This window comes from Lacerta agilis, chromosome 5 (assembly GCF_009819535.1).
Source record: "Lacerta agilis isolate rLacAgi1 chromosome 5, rLacAgi1.pri, whole genome shotgun sequence".
Taxonomy (NCBI): domain Eukaryota; kingdom Metazoa; phylum Chordata; class Lepidosauria; order Squamata; family Lacertidae; genus Lacerta; species Lacerta agilis.
In genome coordinates this window covers 67,432,932-67,445,350 of record NC_046316.1, presented here as the reverse complement: position 1 = coordinate 67,445,350, position 12,419 = coordinate 67,432,932, and the positions used below count along the sequence as shown (strand labels likewise).

Below are 12,419 nucleotides of genomic sequence, written 5' to 3'. Positions count from 1 at the left end.
GGGATGGGTGCCAGTGGCTGCTGCGGTGGGTCAGGTGTGGAATAACCCAAATTGCTGCCACAATTAGAAGTGCACAAAAAGAGACAGGATCACAGAATAGTCCAGGTATGCTGCCCCACCAACCCCCACCCATCAATGGGGGGGGGGAGCACTCAAATTGGCTACTGCCATGTTTGCTTATAGAGAGAATCTCTTTGCACCTCTCCTGTGTTCAGAATAGATTGCAGGATGAGTATCCTGGCATCTAATGTTTAAGGGGGCGTGTTCACTGTAAGCCAGTGATGGCCACACGTGGCCCTCCAGCTGTTTTGGGACTACAGCTCCCAGCATCCGTAGCTAGCAGGACCAGTGGTCAGGGATGATGGGAATTGTAGTCCCAAGACAGCTGGAGGGCCAAGTAAGCAGATGTTAGTGATGATGGCATTAAATTATGAAATGGTTGCAACTTGCAACTACAACTATTTTTCTTATAGTCTGCATCTAAATCTATTTGCACTTGGAACTCCCTCCCCCCCCTTTTAAAAACTTTTGCTGTGAAATGTTCCTATCACTTCCACTTATTCTCGTGTAATGTGACAATTGCATATTCAGTTTAGCTCTACCATCCCTGCAGCTTCCCTACAAATTCGTCTATCAAATTCATGTTGTCAGAAATAATTTTAAGTTTCAGGAAGCATTCATATGATCTCAAAATTCACCAGGCAGTTTTAGGGCAATCTTATCCATGCGATCTTGCAGAATATTCACTGTGCCAGGACACAGGATTATAATAGGCAGCCGCAATTCTATGATTCTACGAATCCTTTGATGGCCTCTTAGGCTGCAATCCTGGGCTCATTTACCTGGGACGAGATTCCTTTGAATTCAAAGGGGCTGAGCAGAAATGTAGAGGATTGTGATGTTAATAGAAATTTATATTTGAATTACCTGAAGTAGAAGTTATTAAGTACCTTTGTTGCTGCTCTGATAAAAAAAAATGGAGTGGCTTTAAAGTTTGTTTGTTTTTTAAAGCTAAATTATCTGATCACAGATTTCCCACATTGGGTGTTTCTCAGCCCCATCAACATACTTTACCTCCTTGAGTTGCTTAATATGCCTTATTGACACCCCTATTTTCATTGGAGAAATGTTGGAATGGCCAAACCTCAGTGGTAGAGCAGCTACTCTGCATGCATAAAATTCCATGTTCAATCTCTGGCATCTCCAGAAAGCATTGGGAAAGGATGCTGCCCGAGAACTGAAGAATCACTGTCAGTTGTTGTAGGCAAGATTGGGCTAGATCAGGAGTAGGCAACCTCCAGTCTGCAGGTGAAACCTGGGACAGTGGGACACCAGACCTCCTCCTTTTGCTTATAAGACTGTTTTCCTTGAGCTACAGCATCACATGTGGGGCAGGTAGAGAACAGATATGGGGCAAGTAGAGACATGTCTACATAAAGCAGGATTGAATAACTCACCGGCTGAAGTGTGGAAAGTTCAGTCCTTTTTGGTTCAGACGCACCAAACAGTTTCCCTGGGTCATGGCTGGTGTAGCTGAACCTTACAAAATCAGCTGATGTGCAGGGAGCTCAATACTGTTTGGGCAGTATCTCCACCTTCCCCATAGGTCAACTTTGACAGGTGGGTAAGATGACAAGGTATCATTATGGCGTCAAATATTGACAGGTGGATGGCCCCACCCATCTGTCAAAGTTGACAGATGCTCTGAAGTTGGTTAGATATACAGTATCAGCTTCCGTGGATGGAAACTATGTACAGCTCTCAACCATTGGTTTGGAACTGGAGTGCTACAGTGGCCTTTAACCATGAGTAATATATGAGACGCTGGTGGCACTGTGGGTTAAACCACAGAGCCTAGGACTTGTCGATCAGAAGGTTGGCGGTTTGAATCTCCGTGACGAGGTGAGCTCCTGTTGCTCGGTCCCTGCTCCTGCCAACCTAGTAGTTCGAAAGCACATCAAAGTGCAAGTAGATAAATAGGTACCGCTCCTGCGGGAAGGTAAACGGCATTTCCGTGCGCTGCTCTGGTTCTCCAGAAGTGGCTTAGTCATGCTGGCCACATGACCCGGAAGCTGTACTCAGCCAATAAAGCGAGATGAGCGCCGCAACCCCAGAGTCGTCCACAACTAGACCTAATGGTCAGGGGTCCCTTTACCTTTACCTTTACTTTTACCTTTAATTGCACTATGTTTCCTCCAGTGTTGGATTTAATTAGGCAGTGTTCTACACTTACAACAGTCTGTCTTTATATCACACCCTTGAAAACTCTTGCAGGATTTTAACTATACTTCAGTATTTTCTCAAAGTTCCAGCATTATGGTTCAAAGCCTGCCAAATCCTTGTGGTATTTGGCCTAAAAAGCACAGTAGGGTGAAAAGAAGGAGCTTTCTCCACTCTGCGCCTCCATTTTAGGGTACCTCTGTGTTAGAACTGCCATGTTTTCACTTTTTGGTGACAAGCTAAATTTTAAGGATGTAATCTAACCACAGTCTGCACAACCACAAAGGGCCTGGAACAAAAATGAAAATCTATTCAGCTGTGCTCATGTTTTAAAGGGCCTCCTTTAAAGGTCCAGCAAGTGGGCCCATACTAAAAGGTCCTGTTCTCCACCCCCACCCAACCACAGCCTAAATGTACACACCACAGAGAAGCAAACTGAAACAACCAAAGGTCATAGAGACTAACCATGTTTATTGGCACATGCTTTTGTGGTCTAGAGTCCACTTCATTAGATATTCATCAGAACACCAGAACGCGCCTGTTGAAGTGGATTTTAGCCCACAAACATTTATGCTGCAATAAAGTGTGTTGGTCATTAAGCTACTATTTTGTTGCTTTTGCTGCAACAGACTAGCACTGGAAAAAGCAAACTGAGTGGCTAAATGTCTCCATAGGAAGCCACGCTTAACTAAGCAGCAGGATTTTTTCCTCTTGAACGGGCCATTTATGGAGGGTTTGTTTTGTATTGTACAGCTGGCTGTTTAGCTGATCTTGAAAATGCTGAGTAGATCAAGTTTATTGCATTTATGGGTGGGGGTGGAAGTGACTTGTCTTCCAACTACCTCATCATGATTTTGCTAGAAGCTTCTTGAAAAACTGGGCTCTGTGCAGTAAAACACACCTTGTTTCTCTTTTACTTTCTCTTGTGGATTTCTGTCAGTCTCTTCTTTTTCATTGGGCGCATGTGCAGACAGAAGCATGAGTGTTCCCTGCAGGGTCATAGTGTGTCAGATTGACTGTGTTCTTCCGTCCTGCGCCCAGTTAACTTCACATGTGAGACTTATTTTTTAGTCATGCATTAAAAAACCTACATTCGCTAAATACAAGGGCACCAGAATATGAGAAAAGCTTGGCTGTGTCAGAGGAAAGGTCCAGCTAACCCAGTATCCTGGTTCCCATACTGTCCAACCCTATTTTTTCTGGGAATCTCAGAACCAGGGCATAAAGACAATAATCCTACCTAGCTGTTGCTCCCCTACAACTAGTATGAGGGGTATCCTCCTCCTGATTATGGGTCATTATACAATACAGCAGTAGCAGCCCTTGAAAGTCCCATCCTCCGTGAATTTGTCTAATCTCTTTTAAAGACACCTAAGCTAGTGGCAGTGAGACATTTCACTTTCTTGGGTTCCATGATCACTGCAGATGGTGACAGCAGTCACGAAATTAGAAGACGCCTGCTTCTTGGGAGAAAAGCAATGACAAACCTAGACAGCATCTTAAAAAGCAAAGACATCACCTTGCCGACAAAGGTCCGTTTAGTTAAAGCTATGGTTTTCCCAGTAGTAATGTACGGAAGTGAGAGCTGGACCATAAAGAAGGCTGATCGCCGAAGAATTGATGCTTTTGAATTATGGTGCTGGAGGAGACTCTTGAGAGTCCCATGGACTGCAAGAAGATCAAACCTATCCATTCTCAAAGAAATCAGCCCTGAGTGCTCACTAGAAGGACAGATCCTGAAGTTGAGACTCCAGTACTTTGGCCACCTCATGAGAAGAGAAGACTCCCTAGAAAAGACCCTGATGTTGGGAAAGATGGAGGGCACAAGGAGAAGGGGACGACAGAGGATGAGATGGTTGGACAGTGTTCTCGAAGCTACTAACATGAGTTTGGCCAAACTGCGAGAGGCAGTGAAGGATAGGCGTGACTGGCATGCTCTGGTCCATGGGGTCACGAAGACTCGGACACGACTGAACGACTGAACAACAACAACAAAGCTAGTGGCCATCATCACATCTTGTGGCAACAAATTCCATTGTGACTTTTCATCACATAAGTAGTCACAACAGATAGCCTCCAGCTGCCTCCCTCCAACCAGCTGCTCTCCTTTTCCCTACATCTTGCATGGACAGGAATATTGGTCAACAGACTTCTACCACACAACGTCCATTCTGCATTTGTAAGGAGTTGCAATTTCTGTGCTGCAGCAGCTACACTCTGCAACTTGCTGCCCATTGACATTAGGTGGGTGCCTTTGCTGCACTGTTTTTGACGTCTGCTAAAAATATTTTTATTTGGGCAAGCCTACCCAAATTTGTAAAGCCGACGTGCATTTTAATATGTGTTAATATATTACATTGTGGCTCTGCTCTCTCCTTATGGAGCACATTGCCCATTGAAGCTAGACAAGCTCTGATATTATACGCATTTTGGGAGAGGCTAAAAAGAACCTCCTGTTTGTTCAGGCCTTCCCAAAAGGATGAGTTGACAATGACTCATGGTCAATATCATATTTAGGAACATAGGAAGATGCCTTATATTGAGTCAGACTGTTGGGCCATCTGGGTCAGTTTTGTCTACACTGAATGACAGCAGTTGTCCATGGTTTCAGGCAAGAATCTCTCCCATACCTACCTGGAGATGTCAAACATTTAACCTGGGACCTTCTGCATGCAAAGCAGATGCTCCACCACTGAGCTGCCGTCTCCCTTTTAGAACACTGTTTTGTTTTATTTTAATGTTGTGCATCCCCTATGATGTTTTTAATCTTTAGCAGTCAATAAATGTTCCAAATAAACACAAAGGAATAATAGCTGGCTTTCAAATTAAGGGGGGGGGGACCCTGTTTGACCCCATTGACCATGGTTCCTGATTGTTTCCATGCTTAGATTTGTGTCTTCATTGAGTTCAAATATTCAGAGAAGGCAGGTGAAGGCAGCAGAGGGAAAAAGCTAGAGGAGTTGATGGAAGGAAAGAAAGGGTAAGAGACAGAACACAGGAAGTGAAAGGCGAGAGGAAAAAGGCAAGTGAGGCAAAGACAATGGAGACAAGGGAGTTGCAGAGAGCTGAAGGGAGGGGAGGAAAGTGTTGGATGAGTTGAACAAAGACAATAAAAAGAAGGCTGAAGCCTTGAACTTTGAAAATGGGTCCTAAATTGCAAGTTAGGGATTAAGGGTGGGTCCCTGACCTGACCTATGACCTGTTTAAAAAAAAACTCCATTTATAACTGTGACCCCCCCTTCTTTTCCCTTGGTTATCACCCTATGAAAACATCAACTTTAGGATGGCTTCTGGATCAACCAGTCTCCTGCCACCTCTCACTATCCTGCTCCCCAGCAGTCCCATGTAGGAAGCTTTGAGGACTGTGGCCAACAAGGCAATTTGCCCTTCTGGGGCTACCACACAGGGAGTAGAACATAATAGTTACAATGCAGCATGAGGTTTAACATACACTCAAATGACAGATTGTGCTCACTGGAGCTTTTCTGTTAGATTCCTATTCAACAGTTGTGGGCTTTCGAGACAGGCTTTTAATTGAGGTGTTAAAAAACAGTTCAGATGTTCTGCACAAAACCTAGTTTGTAATGTGATATCTAGTGTGCACTCATCATGCACAATGTGCCCCCAAGCACTCAAAGGTTATAGTCAACTTGCATTGCATCTGAATGTGCTGTTTTGCCCTATTGCTCCAAAGAAGAGCTCTCTGAGACTGGTCACATTTTGGGACCTCAGGCAAGCTATGGATGCACTATGTCTGCTTCTATGAAATCAATTATGGGGATATTTTTAGTCATCATTGCTGGAAGAGCCACAGTGCTGTGACTGGAACAAACAATGAGAAGTTGTAGGAGGTGGGACTTGATTTAATCATTAACAATCTACATAACATTGAAGCCAGTGCATATATAACAGCTGTGAATTGTAGGGGGAATTCTCTTTGGTTCTGGCACTAGCCTCAGACCCAGGTGCATGCTAACGATAGCTTGTCTATTGAGAATGAATATGGAAGGCTCCATTTTGCAGCCTAGTGAATAGTCTGTAGAAATTGGGTGTAATAGTAGGAGCTTGCTGGTGAGTGCCTCTTTTTATAGTCACATCATCTGCATCTCGCTAACGTAATTCATTACTCATTTAAGCTAGCAAATATCAAAACAGCACTATCAAAATCCAATCCTGCATCATTCAGCCTTGGCACAGAGATTGCCTAATTGGTTCATTTCCAGGAGAGCCAGACAAGTTAAATTCAGGCGAGACAATCCTGAGACTGTTGGAGCTTTAAATTAGAATAAGCTCTACTACAAATCTCCCAGCATACATTTCTAGAAAGAAATGCACTAATTCAAACACTGTAAGACTTTCCTGACTGCTTTTTATCCCAAGGATCTTGGTGCAGAGATAAAACGGTAGCAATAATTATCAGGATTTTCCATCCCAAACACAGAGAAAACCTCTCAAAATGCAAGGAGAAGGGAAGGGAATTGCAGGGCTTCGTTTGCCAAATCACAACCAATTTTCTCTGCAAAGAATGAAATCAGCACTACTCAGACTGCATATCCTAAACTTTAGAACTCTTGATTATTTAGGGTCCTGCAACTGGGGGCATAGGGAGGAGTTCAGATATCGATCCCCCCACCTCATTTCTGAAACAAAATTCAGGGGTTCCCAAACTGTGGCCTGTGAGCTTAATTCTGGTGGTCTGTGGTGTCTGGTCTATGGTGTCTGGATTTGTGGTTGTAGATGAGAGACAGCCCATCATATTGATTTTAATTGCATTTTTAATTGATTCTTTTATTTCTCATGTTGTATTTTATTGTACTACAGTTTGAATTCTATGGAATCACAATTGCTACAACAGGCAGAAAAATCATTGAGCCCACTAAGACCTGTAGCAATTTTCAAGTGGTCCATGAAATGGGTGGAGGCGAGTCTGGAAATCACTAGCCCCGTTCTCTCTCTCTCTCTCTCTCTCTCTCTCTCTCTCTCCCTCTCTCTCTCTCTCCCCCCCCCATCCATATGTTGAGAAATAGAAATTGCATTATGTATGGCAATTGGTCATCAACATCATGAATTCAGCTCCCTCTTTCTCTGAAGTACATGAACAAGCACCACACCACACGGCCACCATCTTCAAACAATTTGTGAGCTTTGCGCTATCAAATTGCCCTTTAAAGGTAGTTGGACTAAGTGTGCAAAGCTATTCTCCACTTGCCTTGTGTTATAGTGCCATTTATTTCCAAGCTTCTGCCAAAGCATATAGAGCATATAGGATATTTTATTTATTTGGAAAGATTTCTATACCGCTTAATCCCCTACCCTCCAAAAAAAAAAAAATCTAAGTGGTTCACATAATAGTATGAAATATTATTGGATAGGATTGGATCACTTAATACTAAAAATCACATTACATTGGTTTAAAATGAATGAAATCTATTTTCCTTAGCTGTCTATTACTACATTTCTGGTAAAATAATGCTTTTTATACTTATCTAAAGGAAGTGATGCAGCATTGGAATGGCTCTACAAGATCCAGTTTAGAACTGTCCAGTACATGACTCTGGGGTTTTTGGGAAGCATAGCTGAACCAACACATGAGAAGTCTAGCAATTGCCTCATTGCACAAGTTGTGATGGTGGTGGCACCAGTGTAATACCGGGGGTGGGGTAGAATGTTTTTGCACTGGCAATAGGGACACAGAACTCAAGGGTAATAAAAAAACAAATGGAAAACATAGACAAAATTCTGGAGAACTAAATGTGCTGCAGTAGTAAGAAATGTGAACCTCATAAACATAGAGTAACTTCAGTAAAACCAGTTTCTCTTTGCTGCATAAGCTAATACAATGACCACCCAAAATCAAGATTTCTGTACAGTTTGCACTTTCCCTGCTTGGCTTTCTATCCCGTTGCTTTCAAGTTTGTAATATAATACTGGCAACTTTTCTTTACTAATGCTCTTTGAGACAGCAACATCACACCCAGAACACCCTCAGTAACCTTGATCTTAGAACTTCTTAGAAGTCAGCTAAAATGCTAGGGACAATTCTCGTGTAACTGAATTGGTAGGATCTCACTATCTCCTTTATCGGATATCTTATTTGAATGCTGTATTTTGAATAAGGCCTGCGTACTCACCCCACATTACCTCTGTAAACTTCAGATAAATATTTGAAGTGCCTCAAAAGTCTTCTCTGTGTGTTTTTTTGTTGTTCAAAGAATTTAGGTGCCTGAATATCACTGAGTTCAGTCCTATAAAAACAAACTGTAGAGTGGATGTTTTGCTTGCTCAATAGACTTCTGTTTGTACAATGAAACTTCCCCCTCCTGCTGCAGCCCCTACCCCCCATGCACCCTCCAAATCTGCTCCAGGGGTTGGGGTGGAAGAGAGGATGGGGAAACTATGTTAACATGAATGCAGTTTCAGTTGCAGGCGATTGTGTTTTTAGATGAGCCAAATACTTCACCCAGTGATTTCTGTGTGGTGGATCTGCATATATTATGGTTTGTCAAATATTTTCCCCAACAGTGGTTCCACATTGACTCATCACTTAGAGTACCACACATTTTGGCTGGTCTAGGTAGTTAAGCCGAGCTGTATGGTTACCAGGCCCCCATGCCTTTCCTTCAGTCCAACTGTGTTCAGAACCAAGGCCTTGGTTGCTGACCTATTCGTGTGCCCCTTCAACAGGTCATAACAATCCCTTGTTCTCCTCTCCACATCCAAAGGTTTGCCACCAAAACAGTCAAGCCCAAGCTGGAGAGGGTGTGGGGATCTTCTGCATTCTTGTGCCCAGCCACCCCTAGTGCAACGTAGCAATGGGCATGATCACCATCACCCCGCTGACATGGACAGCAAAATCCTAGCTACGTATACTCAAAAGTCAACTCTGATGAATTCAATGGGTTTTCCTTCCAGGTGAATGAGAGTTAGGATTGTAGCCATAATCTTACATTTCAAACTCATTTGCCCACTTAGTGGGCTCTCCAGCTGGTGTGGGTGTGTGGCACATGAATTATTAATTAATTAATTAATTAATTAATTTGTACGCTGCCCCTTTATCTGTAGATCTCAGAGTGGCTCACAACATAAAAATGCAAGATAGAAAAGACAAAATACATAATGAAAACAAGAATAACCCGTCCCCTACACACTTTTTATTATTACATGAAGACTTACCTTTTATTTGACTGCTTCTCCTGAGCACTTTTTTTTTTAAAGGCTAATATTGCACTTTGGCAATAACAATGCTTTCACAATGGCTTATATAGTCCAGCTTCTGACTGGCAATGGAATGGGGCTGACTGCCAAATACTTTATCCTGACAAAGAGATCAGGATAAATGCCAAGTTAAATAGAGCAATAGTATAGTACTTTTTATTTCTATTTCTAGTAAGCCACATGAATTTAAAATGTGTCCAAGCATAAAAAAGTAATGGGGGGGGGGGGTAAGTGTGCAGCTCATGGAAACCTTTGAAATTACAACAGGTCGTTCTGCAGCAAATTTACTGAGAATATTGCCCATGAGCTGTGACAAGGCATTACGTATGTATTTTTTATTTTATTTTAAAGGACAAGTTCCTGAGCTAAAGGTGTTGATTAACATGGCAGTGCAGGATGATTTGATATTATTTCCACATGCTATAATTATCCACCACCACCCCTTGAGCAAGCTAACTATCAGGGATTAATCAGGCTGATAATGACCATTTTGACCAGCCGATGATGCTTTTGTCTCGGTGTGTGCTTTGTCTCAGCACATCTTGCTGTGCATGAAAGCAGCAGATTTCATATTGTGTTTATATTGTTTATATATTAGAAACTGAGGCTCCAGAAAAGATGCAGCTGAGCTTAATGTTGTTCTTGTGTCTTGTTTCTGTTTCATCAGCAGGAGAAACCCAAACTTCTAGAGCCTTTGGATTATGAAACCGTCATTGGGGAAATTGAGAAGACTGTTGAAAACGACGGTCTCAAGGAACTGATCTTGTTCCCAGATGATGACTTTTCAGTAAGCGACAAATGATGCCAGAGCTCACCCAACACCATTTCCCCTCTAGAGCTCCTGGTTAAGCTGGACCAGTTCTTATTGCAGAAGAGAGCAATGTAGCCAGCTCTACATCAAAAACCGTTTAAACCCAATGAGATATATACATGGATATTAGGGCATGTCCATAGTTCTGCTTGTCCTGTGCCTAGAAAGCATGGGACTGAGTATTTTTCCACTTGACTTGTGCTTTCTAGGTATGGTTCCAAGAAGTTTTCCTCTTGTCCAGCTCCTCTCCTAGCAAAAAACCTACAACCTTTGGTGAGAGAATGTTTCCATTTAAAAATGTGAGCTGTTGCAACCTTTCATTTCTACAACCCCAAACCATTTGCTGCCCTTGTCAGATGCTAAAATCAACTCATTTCAGACTAATACGAACTGCTGCAGTTTAGAAACAAAATTACATTACTGAACAGGAAGCACTTTTGTGGCAGAGTTTGAAGCTAGTGGTCTGAGCACGCCTAATTCTCAGAAGGGAAGTTCATTGCAACTTGAAGAACAATACTAAGAGGAGCACAGGATTCTTCATACCCCAGTTCTTTCTAAATTTTGAGTCTTGAATTCCTTTTAAGTTATTATCTGTTCATTTAGAACAATGGCTTTTAATCCACAAACTGCCATTACATTTCAAACATGAATTTTAGTGGGTTATTTGAGCAAACAGCTGAATAATTTCTGTCTCCAACCTGATAAATGGGGCCACAACTTTTGTTTATACAATTTTCACAGCAATGTGGCCAACTTGCCAGATGTTTAGCACCTGGCCCCCTTGTCTCTCTGACTGGTGGTTGCTACTTCCTCCTCCCATCCACATCCACATCCTGGCATGAAATATACAAGAGTGAACTTCAGAGAGGAACTGGGGATTTAAGGCAACTTCTCCCTGATTCTTCCCATCTCCCACAATGTACAAGCCCAAACTTGCCCCAGAGAATCTTTGCAGTTGGTTCCTGAATACAATCAATCTTCGAAGAGAGTGATTTTGGTTTAAGCCTTCCATTGTTTGAGTTTTCTTTTCTTCAGAGAAAGGGCTAGAGCTGTGCTCATAACCAGGGATGATGGGAGCTGGAGTCCAACAACATCTGGAGAATGACACATTGGTCATCCCTGCTCTGAGCTGTGTAGAGCTGTCAGTTTTCCTTCCAGCTTCTTTTAATCAGAGATGACATTTTTCATCTCCAAGTCCAATGGGTTAAATGCAAAAGCACATCTCTGATCACTACAGGTACTCCATCATGCTGAATAATACAATAACAATCAATTTCACAACATGATTATGGGGATTACATGATTAATGGGGATTGCAAAGCATTTTGCCTGGTGACATGCTCTGCATAAATACTAATAATTTATATAGAACACATTACCTTGCAAAATACTTTCCAGTTCCGCTCCTTAATCCCCAAAATCATGCTGTGAAATTGTGATGCTTCACAAAATGTTCCCTGTTTATGCCAATAAACAGGTAGTGCTGTGTGAAAGAACATTATTAGATATTGAGATATATGTGAGAAGGAATATATTTAGCAATTTCATTGAAAATTCATTTTCAGCAGGATACAGAAAATAGCAATTGCTTTCAGGGATATCAACATCCCTCCGATACAATTCATGTTGAGCTGATGAAGCAAGTTGTCCTGTTAACAGGTTCATAGACTTGCAAAGTTGGAAAGGACCATGAGGGTCATCTAAGTCCAACCACTACAATGCAGATATCTTTTTCCCAATGTGGGGCTCAAACCTACAACTCTGAGATTAAGAGCTTCATGCTCTACTGACTGAGCTATCCACTGGAAAATCTTATTCTCTAGCTCAGGCACATCCAACAGGTAGATCGTGAACTACAGATAGATCACTGGACCTCTGTGATAGATCACTGGCTCCCCCCCAAAGAAGCTCAACAACTTTGGCTCCCCTAAGAAAAGCTCAATATTTTTGCCCTGTACCCCGAAAACTGGGGCTTTCTTCTTCCTAAAAAAAACAAAACTGAAAAACTTTGATCTGAATGCCTAAAAAATGGGCCTTCCTCCTCCCCAAAAAAGCTGAACAACTTTGACCTGAACCCCCCAAAAGGGGGTAGATCACTGCCAGTTTTTAACTCTGTAAGTAGATCGCAGTCTCTTGGGAGTTGGCCACCTCTGCTCTAGCTCAAATGCTATGA

The 12,419-nt window shown here is 42.3% G+C and overlaps 1 protein-coding gene across 1 annotated transcript in view; it reads left to right on the top strand.

Moving 5' to 3' along the window:
* DOCK10 (dedicator of cytokinesis 10) overlaps positions 1–12,419 on the top strand; it is a 168,098-nt gene that overhangs the window by 58,955 nt on the left and 96,724 nt on the right. The window contains 1 exon segment of the mRNA XM_033150272.1: positions 10,103–10,222. Coding sequence (XP_033006163.1) covers positions 10,103–10,222 — 120 coding nt within the window.